The following is an 18,903-nucleotide window of genomic DNA, read 5'->3' on the forward strand; positions in this document are numbered from 1 at the left end:
GTTCATGTAATTTCTACCGAGGGGCAAAAAGGCCACAGAAAATGAATTGCTAGAGGGATTCCTCAAAGAGTACATAGGAACAGAACTGGGCTGTATTGGCAGGATAGCTTTTTCCTGCTTTATACAGCTTGTTGCTTGGGAAAAAGTAAGACTGGCTGCAGTCTTTTACAGCAGTTTGTGTTGGCCAAGTCTTCTCTCAACACTGCTACATGCCAGCCCTGCTTTGTGAGAGACGAGCACTTAAGTTGGAGGGGCAGTACTTAGCCCAAGATAAGAACTAAATATTACCAAATGAGGCATGATATAAAACACAATTCAAATCGTAAGAAGCTGCAGACACACTCTACAACTAAGCAGCAACAAAGAAAAATACTGGAGGAATTTAATTTGGTACCAAATTTTTAAAGGCTAATGAATAAACTTGAGATGGGCCTAATAAAAATAGCTCAAGACCTCACCAGCTTTGGAGCTGGCTTTGTGGCTTTCCCTCTGCTCTTCTCAAGGTAACCAGAGTAACACTCCAACAATTTTCCCTTTATTTTACCTCATATTTCATTGTAGGGAGAAAAAAACATTTTATAAACTTCATAAAAACTGCAAGTTATAATTTGTAACAGAGCACATCACTGGAAATACTCCAAATGTAGTTTCTCTATGCAATATAATGTGTGCTGTCTTTTGGTGTTGGCTCCTTATGAAGTTATCTGAAGAAATTAACAGATAAAAAACCTAATTAAAAAAGTCTGTCAGCATCTTGCATATATAAAAGCACTGTTTGTAACATCATTTCAACCACATAACCAGGATATCTCTGGCTTCTTCTTCTGCTCTGTTCCTACATCCCAGAAATAATTTGTGTAACTAAAAATAGAAACTTGCACTAGAAATTATGCAAGACAACTAGTGCTGCAGTTCTTGTAAGCAAACAAACAGAAAGGGCAGCTGTGGCTGAGAGGATCTCTTAATCCAAAAGCCTTTCTGTTTACCAATACCCACAAATTTGTTTGCTGGGAACACCACAGTTGGCTTCTGGTTGCCTGAGTCTGGCAAGGCTAGCTTTAAGGACACAAAACTGGAGAGGAACTGAAAGTGGCACAGAATACCTAAGAGGATCATTAGAGCCATCTGCAGTTCACAGGTATCCAATATGCTTATGTTTCAACACCTACAAACCTCTCTGTCTGAGAACATTGTGATTTTCTGCTTTCAAAGCCACAGAGTGTTGCTCATAAACTTCCAGGAATCTGTGTGCCATGGCATGGGGATGACACGCAGTGTCAGTACTGGGACCCTGCCTAACCCATGCTGCTCAGCTGGAACAAAATCACAGCTTCAGACCAGGTTCTGCAACCCCCTGCCTCAAAGCAGAATGTACAGATGGGGGCAGAAATCAGGCAAGTTACTCAGAAACATTAAGAAGGTGTTTGGTTTTCGAAAACCAAATTTCAGAGGTTACAATATATCAGGTTTTAAAAACTTCAGAAGTGTACAAGAACTTGTTCCCCCAATGACAAGCAAGCAGCTGTCTGGCCCGAGGGGAGTTCCCGGGAGGGCTGGCAGTGGACCAGGCATTCAGTCTGCACACCAGCACCAGCCTGAGCAAACTCCATGGAATCAGACAGATCTGCTTTCTTAAGGGAAACTCCCAGGAATGCATCCATCTCACTGGAACAACACAAGCCTGCTATTCTATATATCTGGTAATACTCTTATTTAAATACTGCTTGAAAAACAATTTCCTGCCTTTAAAACTGTCTCAAAACATATATACACCCAGACAGTTAAACAACTTTCAAATGGTATGTAACAGGAAAATTTACCCATGAATCTGATGTATCCTTGCTTTTACGGAACAGAATTGTTTGCTTAGTCGTATGTTACTGGTGAATTCTGTAATGATTTCTGTTTAAGTGTCATTTAAAAGACATACAATTCAAGCACACTTGAAATAAACGTTTCACTCATGGTACAAAATCAAACTGCGAAAGGAACTAGTTTTTTATCTTTGTACCCTTGAAATATGTCTGGAACAGACATAATTTACTTTCCTGTATCTACATGATTTTCCATCACACTTCAGGCCTCTCCATGGAGGATCTAAGAACACAAGCTGGGAAGTCAGTTGGTTCCAGTTAGGGATGAAAGGAAAGAATGCTTGAAGAAAGTCTTTTTGACTAGAAATACTTTGATATTTAATTCTCCACTTTCATGGAGCACGATCCCTCTTCAGTTCCTATCATGGTGGAAGGAGGAGTGATGGGAAGGCTCTCCAATCTGAAAACCAAATGATTTTCTGGGTTTCCACACCTACCCTGTGCTTTCCTTAAAAACTGTTTCTCTGTTTTAGTGTTCCACTTGCATACCATGTCTTTCTCTGTGGTGGGTCAGTCTCCAATTACCAGCAAAACAACCTTTAAAAAAAACATCTATAGCAAGACATTTTTTACACAAAATATAGCCAAAACATCCAATGAGATCATTAGCAGCACTGTGCATGTCCTCTTCACATTCCAATTGAAAATTTATATTATTATTTCCAATTAAAGAGAAAAAGGGTATTTTCCTCCTGATATTAGTAAGTTCTCACATAAATGCAGTTCTTTATATTCATTCCCTATTATCTGTCTTATGTCTGGTTTATATACAGTAAAGGTACATTTCTTGGGTACAAGTTTTAATGTAAAACCTTAAAGATTCATTTACTAGTTATAATTGTGTTTATCTGTATTTATAGCCTTCCATATCTTTAATCAAGCTCTGCTTTTCATTTATCTTTTCCCTTAAAGCATACAGCTATCTCAAAGGGCTAATACCAACTTTTTTTTTTTTCTGTAGAAAGAAGATGAACCACTAACACTGTCTCCCTCGAACTCCTCCCTTTTATTATCATTCACAGAAATACTTCATCCCCTTTGGAACCTCTACCTTTCGGTAAACAGGGTGGTCATCAGGCTCAGAACTTCATGGAAGAGAAATAATAATTAAAACCAAAACTCACATAAGGCAGGAAGAATTATTAAAACCATCTGAAGAAAAAAAAGGGAGTTTAAAGCTTTTCTGTATCCTTCACTTTCTCGTTTATTGTAAGGACTGCTCTTACTGTATGGAAACTATCTATGGGTTCTGCAGAAGCTCACAGATCCAAGTCCACAACAAGCCTTTTACATGCCATTTACAGAATGCAGCACACACAGAGGACAAAAAAACCCTACTCATTTTAGCACTGTGCTCTCACCCAGATACAAGCAACAGCCCAAGGAAAAGCCAAACAGGACTAATAAGATGAGCAACCTATGCACTATTTTTTTTAAACACAGTTTATTAAAATAATAATCTATTTTACTATGTTTGTTTACTTTCCCCATATATAAAAAAACCATAGAATAATTTGCATCTGAAAGGACTACACTCAGAGAAGAACTAACCAACATAACATCAGGTTGCTCAGGAACTGCGCAGTGAGTTCTGAGCATCTCCAGGGCTGGAAATTCCACAACCTCCCTGGGCAGCCTCTCAGCTGCAAAGAATGAAATGACAAGGAACCCAAACAGAAAGTCAGTTTGGCATTCTGAGATACACATATTTCTGCAATATTTGGATTTCTACAAAACAACTCACTTTCCCTTCATGTTTTCTCTTCTCAAATAATTTTCATGTCAGGTGGCTGTTTTCTTCAATACATCTCGAATTATCAGTCTTGTACAACAATACTTTAACCTAACTTCTCTTTGGTATGCTGAACAAAGCTGTCCCTTTTTTGACTTATTTTTAAAAGAATATTTGTGTTAGCTACATGGCTCTAAAAAGAAGAATTTGTAAATATATTTTTGTTCCTTCTCCAGTCTTTCACAGGAATATTGTAATAATGCAAACACTACTTCCTCCATGGGTTCACACACTGAAAAATCTCAGAACACAGAGCCTATTACCTCTGCATATTCATACACCCTTTCTTTTAATGTGTTTGGTGCAAAGCTGTGTATTCTCAGACACTCCACCTGGCATTTTGATGAGAACAGTAACCACTATGGTTCATTTAAAGTCCCCCTTTACCGACTTCTGTATTTTACTTATCACATCAGAAAGTTATTTTACCAAATTTGCTCAATTCTTTATCTTTTATTTCCCAACTAAGCTCTTCCCCCCACAGAAATCTGAATGCCAGAGAAATCAAAATACACTTTTTCCTTCAGACAAGAAAAACATTATTATTTTTCCTGTTACTTCATATTGAAAACTCTTCCCAAGATCAAACTGCTAAAAATGTGAGCTGAAGGTTAAATTAAAACTTATCTGACACCAGCAATAGTCTGGTTGCAAGCCAGGACAAGAAGCCAAAATTACAACAGCGATGAGCCCTGCAGTTAGTGGAGAGATGGTAGATAACCATCTTCATTCTTATACCTCTGCTAGATCTTACCACTTCCTGAGAGCAGAAAAAAGGTAGGACAAAAGTCCAACACAACAAGCGTTAGGTATGTCTCCAGGCCTATAACTGTCGCCATAGGTGGAGTAGTTGGGTGAAGGGAAACTTCTGCCCCAGTCTCTACACTCAGAGCATTAAAATTCTCCCAAACTTCCATTTGTTTTTCCCTACTCCACCCAGACCCCACTAGCTCCACTTCTCTCTAGCATTCTCTCACCCATTTTAGACCCAGTACTCTGTTCCTCTCAGGCCCACCTATTCCCTGTTTTTTCTCACCATAATACCCACTTGAGCTCCCCAGCCTTTCCACAGGAGGAACACTGATCCTCTGAGTTGAGAGCCTCCAAATCTACTACAGGATTTCTAAGGCAGCAGTACTCCCCAACCCCCATAATTGGCACAGAATAAAAAGATTGTATACAGAGAGCCATTACCAGCAATCAATCCATATGACACTATAGAGACGAGAAATATAAAAAAAAAGGGAATGCTTATTTTCTCTGTGCTTTGAATTCCTCCAGAGGGAATGGTTCCAAGAAATTATGGGAGGGGAATTCTAACAGCAGTAGTGTTCTTACCTGCAGATTTTCCCCAAGGTTAATATGCTGACATGAAAATATTACAAAACTTAGTTTGACAGCAATGACTAAATTAGATGGCATTAAGTTTATTTGTCCTCTGCCACACACACCTGTGAGTCAACAGAATTAGAGTGGCCCAGTGCTAAGGAGATGAACTCAACCAAGACTACAGTAGTATGCAGGGACAAAGAAATGCATTTCAAAAGCTCTGGCAGCACAGCACTATTTCCTTTGACAATACAGATACTCCAAATTAGTTAGCTAAAACTAAGTGCCAGCTCCTCATTCAGTGCTAAATTATTGTGGAGAACCTTTATCAGTTTTAATACTAAACACAGTATAGAAGAGTACAGTATACCATACAACAGGACAGGCTTATCAACTTTAATATACTGCAGAATTTTGGTCAATGGTGCAGAATCTAAACTTCTTCAGGGTTAATCCACTGAAATCTCACAGAAACCACGAAGTCTCAGGAATTTCAACTCCATTCAGTAGTGAGGATAAAAGCAAATATAGCAATTTTTATCACTGATATAGGTTAGAAGAAGTCAAAACCAAACTCCCTGTTTCAGCTCAGAAGAGGGCTTAAAGTATTTGCTGGATTCTGTTCCTTTTGACAGAGACTGTAACACAGAGGTGCCTCCATTACACGGATGCACAGACCTATTTTAGTATCATCTAAGATGAGGAGCCTAAGTACAAGTGATTTTTAATAAGCTTTTGAAAGTTTACAGACGTGTGTGGCATTTCCTTTGGCTATGGCTAACAGTTACACATTATGGAGCACATACAACTCAAACCAGGTAATGAAGCTTTTCATTCTATTCATTTCACTCTATTCATTTGGATGAAGCAGAGAGTTGAAAACATGATTTTAAGTAAAGCTTTACTTATTAAAACAAAGACCAGAAACAGAAAATTTTAGCAACTATTGCTGTTTTAATGACCTTCTCTCTTAAAGAAAAATGACATAAAGAGAAAGATGACTACCTTTTTCTTACTGATAATGTGAGAGTCTATATAATACATATGCAGTCAATGTGTCCTCTTAAAAACATCTAAGATACTTACGGAGTCCAAACCTTTGGAAAGGCAGCAATTTCTTCTGGTGTATATTCATCTAACCTCTTGGGGACTGCACGTGGCTGAGGAATCTCTTGTAGAAGGTTCTTCTCTATATCTTCTGGAATAACCTGAGACAGGTGAGAATAGTCTTAACCATCTGATTGTTTAACAAACAACACCTGTGCCCACAAAGCCAGACCAAAATTTGTCAACAGTACTGTGTTCTTCATGCTAAGTGTTTCACCCAAATACACCAATCTCAGGTCTTGAATCTCACAGTTCTGTGAATGCTATGGAAAAAACCCAACTACATATATATACATAGAAAAAAAGCAGCTTTTTTTTTTTAAATTTACCTTTTCATGACATGAGAGCCATTGCTAACACTCCCTCTCCACCTCCATATAATACAGGGATGAAAATGTAACTGCATGACTACTCACATCTTCAGGGAACAGGTGTAGCCTCTGCATCAGAGTTCTTCTCTGAAGGTTTTTTGGAAGCATTCTATAAACAGCCAGTTTAACAATCTGAGTAAAGGTAACATAGTAACAAATAATCAGACAGGTTACAGATAACATGAAATAGGCTAGCTGTGTTTCCCTCTACCCACTCCATTAATCACTGAACCTCTTTTCAGTTATCTTCTTTCAGGCTGAAGAATTCTGGCACCACATTCAGAAGGCGCTCTAAACATCAGTTTTAAAAAAAATAAATACTCCTTGTCATATAAACACTCATTTTAAGAGCCATGTAGAACACTTCAGCTTAGAAAGTTAAGAGCTATATTTAGCATTGTGGATGACTGCATATGATCCTTCAAAGAATTGAGAAGCTTGTGGTAACTCTGTATTGTATTGCACATTTACATACATATATTGTTTAGGAAAAAAAATAAAATATGCTCTAACAAATTTCCCAAGTGTTCCCACCAACTAGTTCAACATTGTAATTTGCCGCGTTTAAAATAGTTTTATAATTAATGCTTTGTACCTTAAGCAAAGCTAACATACCAAAACACGGCTTCATGAACTTACTATGTATATTTCCTTGCTATTAGTTCCAGATGAACAATCTTACTTCTAAACATCAGGAACGAACAGAATTTGTACATCTACTCTAGATGATGCTTATTGAAAAGTAAACAAATTTCAACAGGATTTTCTCTTGGACTCTAGCAAAGATGCCTTTTATTTAAATACAAAACACATTGTTATGGACTTCATCCAGAAGGGGAACATTTGTAAATGTACAACAACGCACACAACTGCAGGAGACAAAAAAAAGGTTTCATAAAGGACAGCAAAGCATTTTGGGCTAGACCTATGTGCGATTTTATAAGTAAAATGTTTGCTCCAGGACACCCAGATATAAACTAACTCCAAATCAGAAACTACCCAGGCATGCTAAGAGCAACATCAAGCTCAAGCCAATAAACCACACTGAAAGGCAGGGCACTAAGCACAAACAAATCTCCCAGACACCTGGATATTTTCCAAAGTCTATTGAGCAACGTGGCTTCTTTTTATAAAATTAACTAAGGGAATTCAATTGAAATTTTAGAGACAATCACTGAGTTCCCAGCTGGAACCATGTTAAGGTAAGATTTTCAGGTGTTATGCATCCAGTACCACAAATCTGTGGGCAAATGCAATAAATCAAGATGACAGGAGAAATATATCAGGTCATGCAGATTAATACACGGTTTTGATACTTTCTCTAATAAAAATTAATAGGTATGTATTAAAAACCAAAGATGAAAACTAAAGCTTTTTAGGGATAAAAACTATTCATGCTTGTAGAGCAAACTGTAATTTATTTAGGTCAGTATACTATGTGCCTAGACAAGGGCAAGACAAAAACAGAAAATGAACCTTCACTGGTTTGCTTCACTGAATACTAAAAATCAAGCGAGATACCATAACAATAAAAAAAAATATATGGATATTAACAGCAGCTCATGTGAACAGCCCTTTTATCATTAACAATTTTAATAGCATATGCTTATTTTTCTTTCTATCCAGTGTTTTTCCTTATTGCCAATGAAAGATCAAAATGCATCAGATCTAAACCAACAAATCCTGAGACTTCACAATACATTGCCTGAGGGGATTTTTTTCTCATCTAAAAATTACTTTTAACTTCAGACTGTGTTAGAAACAGTGTTGATTTCTTAGACTAATAAATTGCACAAACACACAGTCCAACGTATGACCTCTGACCTACAGATACACAGAGCTAGTTATTTAAATATTTCAGCCCAATGAAAAGAGACTTTAAAATACTTTAATGAACATTATGTTAAATACTTGACTTCTTCAAGCAACCAATGTTCACGTTTGACTTTTTGATCTTCCTCTGTCGCATGTGTGTTGGGGTTTTAGGAGCTCTCCTGGTTTTTTTCTTCTGTTAAAGGAATTTTGCCCATCCAGGTTGCCAGGGGAGCAAATGGCTGAGTACTTCAGAAAAACAAAAGAGCTACCTACAGGGTGGGGCGCATCTGGCTACTCTTTTGTTTTCACCTGAGTGTGTGGGGGCAGTCGGTCTCGGCGTCCGGAGAGAGGGAAGCTGCTTTTCTTCGGCCACTTTTCTTTCTGCTGGAGAAACACCGGGATCCCAAGCCCGCCTTCCCTGCCCCGCTGGAGGCCCGGCCGTGGCCGCCCTGCCCCGCTGCTGCTTCGAGCCTTCGCTGCGCTGTAGCCGTGCTCACCCTGCCTGCCCAGACCTCCGGGGGGTTCCCCTTTTGGATACATTTCGTCTGCCACCCGGGATTTGTGTTTGTGCCTGCCGTTCCAGCCTGCCATTCCAGCCTGCTGTTCCCGAGGGTCCGGCCGGACACCGGGATCAGCTGCCCAGGGGTTTGTGAAGCCTTTGTCCCATCCCTTCCCGGGATCCCAGGGCACCGGTGCCGCGTGCTCCCCGAGCTCGCTCCGGAGCGCCCCCTGCAGCCGCGGGGGAACCATCGCACCTGCCCTGCTCACCGGGAGCCGCCAGCGCCCCTGCCGGCTGCGAGCGGAACTGCACCCGAGGGGAAAGGGCCCGACAGCCGAGAGGGCTGGGACTGGGTTTGTGATTGTTTGCTGTTACTGCCATAGTTATTGCTGTTTGTTTGACTGGTTATACACATATAGATATATAATAGTAAAGAACTGTTATTCCTATTTCCCACATCTTTGCCTAAAAGCCCCCTTGATTTCAAAATTATTATATCTCGGAGGGAAGGGGGTTGCATCTGCCATTCCAACGGAGGCTTCTGCCTTCCTTAGCAGACACCTGTCTTTCAAACCAAGACAATGTGGCAGACACATCTGCTGAAACAAACCAGGGAGGTAGAGCAGCTGGTCTATTTTGGTTGTAGATACTTCTGATTGGTGAATGTGTTCTGAATCTTTTATCTACATTACAAAAAGAACAATTCAGTAGCAAAAATGTGCCTATTAAAACAAATCACTCTGTGAAGAATGACTGATTTATATACTCAGATTTTAACAATGAAGAAACACTTTCAATGTTGTGTACAGTCACTGCAGTACTGACAAATTCATGTTCCAACAAACTATCATGAAAACAGGACTTGAAGAATGGTAATGGATAATGAATGTTCATGGATAATTGTATATTCAATAACAGGTTCTGCAGGTAAGTATCCAAAGGGCAATACGCATAATCCAAGGCATGCTGTGATACATCTATTCTCCATGCTGCTTAAGAACTCATTTGCCTTTCCATGCCCCCTCACACATGCAAGAAGCTCATAACCACAAGATCTGGAAGAGAAAATTCAGTTCACATGAAGTACAAACCATTTTTTACTAGCAGGCAAACCACAGAATGGTTTGGTTGGAAGGGACCTTTTAAGGTCATCCCATCCAATCCCCTGCAATGAGCAGGGAAAACTTCCTCTAGACCAGGCTGGTCAAAGCCTCCTCCAGTCTGGTCTTGAACACTTCCAGGGATGGCACATCCACAATTTCTCTGGGATGTCTGTTTCAGTCTCATCACCCTCACATAAAAAATTTCTTTTTTATTTACAATCCAAATCTCTTTCAGTTTAAAAGTATCACTCCTTGTTCTGTCACTACAGGCCTTGGTAACAGGTCTGTCTCCATCTTTTTTGTAAGCCGCCTTTATACACTTGAAAGGCCACAGTAAGCTCTCCCCAGTCATTCCTTCTCTAGGCTGAACAACTTTTTCAATCTTTCCTCATAGGAGGGGTGTGCCATCCCTCTGATCATTTTTGTGGTTCTCCTCTGGACCTGCTCCAACAGGTCCATGCCTTTCCTGTGCTGGGGGCCCCAGAGCTGGACACAGTATTCCAGGTGGAGCCTCACCAGAGCAGAGCAGAGGGATAGAATTGCCTCGCCCACCTTGCTGGCCATGCTGGTTTGAATGCAGCCCAGGATTCTGATTTACTACAAGGTCATTAGTCCAACTACAGAACAGAAAGCTAAACAGGGAGCCAGGACACAAAAGGTAGGGCTGGAAAAATTCCTTCATTGTAACTTCTGCCTCAAAGACTCTTCTACAAGCCAAAACAAATCCAAACCCAGCTACTGGAAAGACCAAGTTTACATCCAACTTCTTGCCCAAACTTCTGCCTACAGCCAGAACTTCCTTTTCACTGCTGTGATGACAAATCAAAGAAGTGCATAAAGCACAGGCTTAAGTGAAGTTGTACAGACTGGTTTTGCACCTTGAGTACAGCTGTGTAACAGAAAAGGCAGATCCAACCAGCAATACTTGCAGGGTGTTAAGTAATGGTGTTGGAACCCTCGGCTCTTCTGTTATCTGAACTTGATCAAGTTTTACAAAAAATAGATCAACCCTAAATAAGAAAAGTATGGAACTGCAAATCTGCTACTAAACTCATTCTAAACCCAAACACAGATGCAATGCTCCCTGAAAACACACATCAGAACATGTTTCTTTCTGGAATTAACAATAAAAACTCTTTTTATATGCTTGCAATACACTTCTAGTAAAAGAAACCTTATTGCTTTCTATGTGATTATGCTTATTTTGAGCTATTAAGATAGTGGGAGTTTAATTTTACATGAAAGTTAAAAAACCTAGTGATTTCTGTGAGATTTCAGACTGGTAAAGTGGTCCACCCATCCACAGGTCTCACTGCAACCTTGATGTCAGTTTAAAATTGACTAGCACAGCTTAACAGTTTATTCAGCTATTCACAGACTCCCACTGCCTCCTCCCCAAGTCCTTTATATTTAGTACCAGCAATGTGTTAAATTCCATATCGTCTTAAATACTTACCCCTAAAGACTATGATGGTTTCTCCATCAGGTAAAGACAGCCACCATCAGATGTATACAGCCAACCCAGCATTAGTATTTGGGGATTTTTATACTACTGGCATGCTGTTTGCCCTGATTTTTTTTGAATTGCAAAATTCCTATTGGCTCTAATTGCAACTGTCATCTTGAATACTGCAATACCTTTTTTTTTTTCAGCTTGGCTAATTTATATACTCACAGCATAGACATGCTCTTAATAACACAGTTATATGACATTATTCTTTTAGTTTCCAATTTAAAGAGCTAATTAGAAAGAATCTGAAGGCAGCTTTATTAAAACTCTTGCACTTTCAGTCCCTTACAGCACATTAATACCTTTTATGAGTACAAATAAATTAAAATATATTTATTTGAAACACTGTGAGGCTTAAACATTTCAATTTTTTTGACAGGCTTTGGCTTACGTGCAACTTTTAGACTATGTCTGATGGAGACAAGTTCTGAGAAAGATTCTTTGCCAGATAAAACATACTTTAAAGATGAAAATCAACAGAACAATACTACTCCTGGTACTGAGAAGCACAAAATAATTGGCTGAATTTTCAGAAGAAAGTCTACCCTAGCAGCTGAATTAAGTCCAATAATCAACAGGAAGCAACTCTAGAACATGGGAAGGACACATTGCTCCAGAGAAAACAAAGTGATTAATTACAAGGCATGCCAAAAAACCCCTAGAAGAATTTCAAGAGATACAGCAGTTACTTGGAGGCACAGTTTGATACCATATCTTCCTTCTACCAGTTCATGGTTTTCTGTTCTGCATACAACATGGTTCTTTTCACCACACATTATAAAATATAACACAAAGACCTTTCTCTTTCTACCTCTGACAGCAACAGTGAATATACTCAATACTGCCATCAGAATCATTTGGTCGCAGAAAAATTAAACTTCCATGCATGTCATTTGGCTTTCCACTATATTTAGCACTTAAAAAAATGCAAAGCCTCATGTTTTCTTTAAATTATTAACTTGACTCAAAAATCAGGAATGGATTAAGTCTTTTTAATACAAGCATTTATTTTTGTGTACTATGAAGAAAACGACCAAGTCAGCTGTAAGACTTATTCAGATCACCTAGAGGTTTCCAGATAACATGCCCCATAACAGTATTCTCCTCCCCATGCAAAACTAACTTGTGTACCTACTAATCCAGACTTTGAACTTTTGTTCTACTTAATTAAAAAACATTACTCCCTAGTAATAGAAGAAAATGCTACTACTAACTGTTCTAGCATGTACACATTATTCTATCAATTATTCCTTACTGATGCAAAGAAAATAGGTTCTCAAATACTAACAGCAAGATTTAACTGTGTTTTCTGTCTGAGCTTTTCTTCAAAAGACCATTATTAGGCAGATATAATGGCAAGTCTATACGTGCAAGCTGTTGCTAAAGGGCACTCAAAAGGAGAATGAGAACATTTTAAACTCCTTCACATCAGAGCCAGCAGCTGAACAAACCAAAACCCTGACACCCCTGGAGGCTCCCTCCGGGCACACTTACATAGAGCTACCCTGCTTCACTTAATAATCTTCCCTAGCAGGTCACAGGCAATACAGCCTCTGAATACTGCAAAGGTCAATCCTCTCACTGAGCATGTGGTCTTAGCCAAATGTAATTTCTTCTTTTTCTTTTCTGGGGTCAAGTTTCTTATGCAGCCAGAAAAAAAAAAAAAAAAGCCAAGTTTGCCTACCTTTCAAATAGGAAATCAAAGAAAAATTGATTGTAAACTCTGTCCTAACAGGATTACTATCTACTCCTATAGATTAGATCTGACAATATTACTTCGCAGGCATTTAAATGAAAAGTCGTAAGATTTTTCCAGGAATGTTTTTCAAGTAATCTTTGCTCCCTCTCAAATCTGAGATTTAAAACTACATCTTTTAGTCTTTCTGTATCAAGTACCTAGAAGTCTAATTTTGAAAGAGCTGGTCTCATGCGCATCAGCAGTTTTCCAGCTAACTAAAACTTCCACAAGTTTTATTTAAAAAAAAGCCAAGAAAATCCCAAACCTCTACACATTCCAACCACCTACGCCTCAAATAAAAAAGTTTACCTGTTTCCTTTATTTTCAAAAGATTGTCCTGGCAAAAAAAACCACACCAAACCTTTCAATCAGATTTTTTTAGCAACCTCCAACGGAGGTTAATGCTGCCTGCCCATTTATATCCTAAGGTATTATTCCTGCCATACAGAATATTAGTATTATATTAACCTGAACAACAGAGTGGCTGTTTTGAACTACAGCAATAAAGTTTCATGGTACACCTAAAGAACATATTTAACAGTTTTGCTTAGGGGTGGTCCAAGAATTTACATTCAATCTAAGTCAGAGAAATGTGAACAAGCTGGGTTTTTTTCTTCAATAAGCACTTCTTAAAGTAGCCCAGCCAACTCCAATAGATGAGTACTATTCTCTGCTATTCTTCAGAAGAGCAGACAACTGAAAACACTAGAAATTAAACAGATTCAGAGACACTCCTCTCCTCATGACTCCTGAATAAACTCACACATATTTAAGGTAAAAGTGTGCTAGACAGTACTTTTGATATCTTTTTGTCAACACACTAATTTTCACCCTTGCATAAACCCAAATTTTTCTGAAGTCCTGAAAAACTTGGCAAAATGAACAAGAAACTCTAAGCTCTGTACAAAACATCAACTACGCAGACTTCTTTTTGCATTCACTGCCCCATATTAACATAAAACATACTTAGCAGTGGGAAAAAAAAAAAGTAGTACTTTTCCAATCTCAGGTACAAAATTATACATCAGAGATCAAACACGTGAAGTTTTTTACTCCTTTCAACGAAGTAGAGAAGTCAGGGATTACAAATGGTTGCCATGGGAAACTTTCAAGATCTGTCTGGATAAATCCCCAGCAGCCTTATCTGACCTAACAGGTGACACTGCTTCAAGTAGGAAGTTGGACTAGAGATTTCCTGAGGTTCTGTTCAATTTGAATCATCCTATGGCCCTTAAAAAAAGGCACATGTACATTCAAATTCAGCACAACCCCTCTGAAGCACTAACTACCACCTGCAAGAATATCAGGCTCCAAATATGAGAGATACAGTGGGGTCAGCCTCCATTAAGTGAGAGTATCAGATCATCAACCTTGGTGGTACCTTAAGAAGGAGCTAGAAATGGTCAGGGATGATACTACAGCAACCTTGTCTAAATTCTGACAACTACACATATGGCTTTCAGCCCCCCCACATAAGCATAACTATACCATTTTGCATCAAATTACAATCTTTTTAACCAGCCATTAGCTGTGAACCAGTTTTTCCTAGAAACACTTTGTATACTAGAAACAAAACTAACAGAAAAATATTTATCTTGGGGATTTGTATATTTGAATTTAGATATACGTAAGTCAAGACAGTGCTAAGCGTTCCTACAGTCCTACTATACACACACACACTCAGGAAGTCTTACATAAACTGAAAATAGTCAAATCCACTGGAAAATCTCTATGTAGCACCACAAAAGTTTACAACATCTTTTTCCTTGGAAATAGTCTCTTCCATTAATTTACTGCCTTAATTTCTGTAACAGCACTATTTCCAAAAGCAATGATGACTCATCTAATGAAGCACTACCAGGATGAATTAGCAGGAGTCAGTAAGTCCAAGGGCAGAGAAACAGCAGTAGCCTCCAAGACAAAAGTAACACTTTACAAAATGAACATTTGGATGCCACAGGAAGATACAGCCTGCTTCTTACAATCTTCCTAATTCCACTGGCTTCACAGGAACTGAATTTAATGTAATTGAAAGAAAAAGGAAGTGAAATAAAGTGATATATAAAAGTCTCCACAATAACGATGTGTCACTTAGATTATGATTTGAAGATCCATATGTTACTCGGGCTGGCATTGTTCTCTTTACAGTACTACTTTTTCAGGTTTTAAAAGCTAGTTCTAAAAATAAAACCTGTTAATAAAACATCATCATAATTTCCATTTTTGTCATATCCCAATGCATTTCACACCAAAACAATTCAACTAGTAAACAAATATTTCTAGCCATAAAAATCTGTTACAGCTACAAATACAGACTGTATCTTGCCAAATTACCATCCACTACTACTAATTATGACAAAACCACGTCTGAGATATCTTTATGAGACAACTGAATGCTTCATTTTCAATAGAATGACAGAGTTAATTGCTGAAGACTCTCCACCATTGTGTTAAAAAAAATAGTGTCTCTTGCTAAATGAGACCAAGACTTGAGCCACATCACCATTTCCTGAGCCTTTGTTCAACATGCCTCATTTTTGGCAATGCATTTAATCCTCTTCTGTTTGCAGAGAAATTCATCTATGAGTCTGGCAAGAAAAGAGGTATTTCAGAATGAATGCCAGAAGGTAATTGAGAGAACATCCCATTCTCATGCCCTAACAAGTTGTGTTACACTGCCTCCCAGCGCTCAGCATCTGCCTGAAGTTCAAATGAAATATATTGAAGAATCCATTTTAGACATGGAACTACCAGTAATTCCCAAAGGAATGACAACTATCTTGGAGGCTGCTTGCAAAACCATTTGTTTTGAAAAATTATAGACAGAACATTATATGGAAATGTAGGATTTAGTTTCACTTTATTTAAAGAAGGTGTGACAGTAAAAACAGAAACCAGGCAAATTCATATGGCAGATCACTTTTTTATTGAGTACTGGCACTTGTATACGGCAGACTTGGGACAAACCAGGATTTCCAAATCATTGATATGTTGCTGCTGATTTATCTTCCTGCCCCTCTACCTTTACCTGCTGCTCTACAGTACCTAGCAGTGTGCAATAGGCATATGCCAAGGCCCAACATATTGCAAGAATTGCAGCTGTGGAAACACCTATGCAGAAAGTGGAAGATAAGATGGAGAAGAATCACCAGGAGCTCAAGGAGGAGATGAAAGAGTGCCTTCTCCAAATCTCGGCAGTACAGATCAGAGACTCTGCTACCAAATGCGGACATTCCCCAGAGAGAAGGTACATCCCACAAAGTGGCTGTGGAATTTCCTGTGTGACATGAGGAGGTGGGGTGGACAACCCACTTCTGCTCTGGCACCTCTGTTCCTAGAGATGAAGATGCTCCCAGAGATGGGTGAAGAGAACCTTTGCTTCTGAACAGCTCATCCTTAAAATGGTACCCCATTAGCTCGAGATTGGACCCTTGAAAACAGTTGTGGGGAAAGCTGTGAGTCGAGGGAAGGGACTTTCACACGCGAGCAGAGAACCAACCTGGGCGGCTGTCTGGCTGTGACATTGAAGCCATGAGAGAACTGCTTCTTGTGGAGATGTCTCCATAGCATGAGCAAGAGAGACTCCTCTCCCTAAGTGAACTGAAAAAGATTATTATAGAGGTGGTAACCTGACTGAAAATCTCAAGGGTTGTCTTTTTGTATTGTCAGTGGGAGAAGGGAGAAAGGTGGGGGGAACAAAAGTGTTCTGAAGGTTTAGTCTGACTTTTTTCCTTCCTTTTAGGTCTGTTAATAAACTTCTTTATATTCTTTTAAGTTTTGTGCCTGCTTTGCTTTCTCCTAATTCTTATCTCACAGAAGGAAAATAAGGAAGTAATGGATATTTTGAACCAAACCACTACATCTAGGAAAATGAAGAAACACTTTTATATATTATACATAAAGTGGCCCATATAAAAGCATTTCAAAGTCAAAACTGAATGTAAGTATCTATTAATCTCTGTGGGTCTTGTACCATGCTCTGAAACATTAGTACTTAACGAGAATTCAGTCCTCCAATGCTGTCCATTCAAAACTCTAGTAGAAGTAATTCTACAACTGTGTAAGTCAACATGTCAAAATGGATCATGCCAATCTGGATCCCTATTTTTTTTATCAGTACAAACACATGAACACTGCATTTCAGAATTTAAACAGTCTAACATAGACAACAAAGATGCTTACGTTCAACATAACCATCGTTTCCATTTCCTTCACATACCATGAATACACAGCATTGCAGAAAAGATTTAAAAAAACATCATCACTTAAAACCTCCTGTTGAATTTCACTGGGAAAAGAGGCAGATGCACTTTCTAACTTTTTTAAGATTAGCATTATTCTTGCTGGCTCTTGCAAAAGCAGTAGGGTCATTAAGCTGAAGTACAGTTTAGCTAACTCAAACTTATGGCAGCTCACTTATGAGAAAGGTCAGACCCCTGAAACTAAAAGGAAGTAAAGAAGTGAAAAATTAGTGAAGCAAACAAGCTTGATTTGCTCCTTTGGACAGCATGGAAAAATGACAAAAATACACAACCTACAATCTAACCCCAGAAATGTTGTTTACAAAAATGGTGTCCCAAGCCAAGCTTCTAAGAACCATTAGTAGAATGTGTGTAATTTAACTTTAGATACCTAACTGATCCCATTTGTTTAGGAGAACTAATTAACTTGAAACCAACCAGTTTCACAAATGAAAGAGAAGAAGGGGAAAACACTTACAGCAGTTGGATCCTTCAAATGGAGTTGAGTGGCTGTCACTTGTTTGAAACCACCAGGATAACTAGAAAAACAAAGCAAACATACAAGCTGAATTCTTCACGCTCAAGCACGATGTTAACATAAGTATCACTACATCTTGAACGATGGTATAATGGTATTATAGGGACACAGAAAAGGAAGATGTTCTCACGAGGCCAAAAACTGTATTTTATTTATCCTGTCAACTATCTAATTTTAACACCACTTCTATGTTCTTATTTATTCACTTGAGTATGAAAAAGCTTGTGCTTCACAAGCAGATGGGTATGTTTTTAAAACTGCTTATCAAGTACACCATAACAGCTATACAATAAAACAGGAATAAGATATACAGAACTCTGCAATATTTCCAGATGATCAAGACTCACAACCAGTCTGTGGCTGACATAAGACACATCCATTTTGAACTGTATTTATTATTTTCTTGCTATAGTAAGACTTGGCATATCTACAGTAATAAAATTTTAGTTTTACTGCAATGGATCCATCTTTCTAAAGCCTATATCACATATTGAAGCTACACTAATTCAGATTTATGCATAAGCTTTTAATGACCTGATAACATGCAGTAAGAAATTACATGGAAGTCAGGTAAAGCTGAGTTTCATTTTGATTGAATTACATCATTAGGAATCAGCCTAAGTGAAATCAAAATAAGCCCAGCATCATGAAGACATGTCCACTGAGCTGCATGGACTTAAATATTAGTTTTAAGTGTGCAATTTTTTTACTTATTCAAAACCAACTTAGATACTTATGCAAGTGCTTTAACTTACATGTTAAGATTTTAGAGAAAATTTTAAGTCATAGGGGAGGTGGAGGAAAAAAAAAAGCACACAATAATTTCCATCAGCTCTCAACAAGAATTTCTCAGCAATTCAGCAATTTCAGGATTGCACCACTAGCACTAGCAAAATCAGCTTTCTCAATGTGATTTATCGATCTTCCAACTGGATGCACTGTGACATTTAGAGATTATTATGTAGTAGTAACACTACTGATCAGGA

At 38.5% G+C, this 18,903-nt stretch overlaps 1 protein-coding gene across 1 annotated transcript in view; it reads right to left on the reverse strand.

The window, feature by feature from the left end:
- The window catches only part of MRPL13 (mitochondrial ribosomal protein L13), a 33,999-nt gene that overhangs the window by 10,752 nt on the left and 4,344 nt on the right, over window positions 1–18,903 (reverse strand). The window contains exons 4-6 of the mRNA XM_048286254.1: window positions 17,858–17,918; window positions 6,519–6,605; window positions 6,082–6,203 (exon numbers count right to left, since the gene is read on the reverse strand). Of these exons, the coding sequence (XP_048142211.1) occupies window positions 6,082–6,203; window positions 6,519–6,605; window positions 17,858–17,918 (270 nt within the window). The remainder of the gene's footprint in view (window positions 1–6,081; window positions 6,204–6,518; window positions 6,606–17,857; window positions 17,919–18,903) is intronic.

This window comes from Corvus hawaiiensis, chromosome 26 (assembly GCF_020740725.1).
Source record: "Corvus hawaiiensis isolate bCorHaw1 chromosome 26, bCorHaw1.pri.cur, whole genome shotgun sequence".
NCBI lineage: Eukaryota > Metazoa > Chordata > Aves > Passeriformes > Corvidae > Corvus > Corvus hawaiiensis.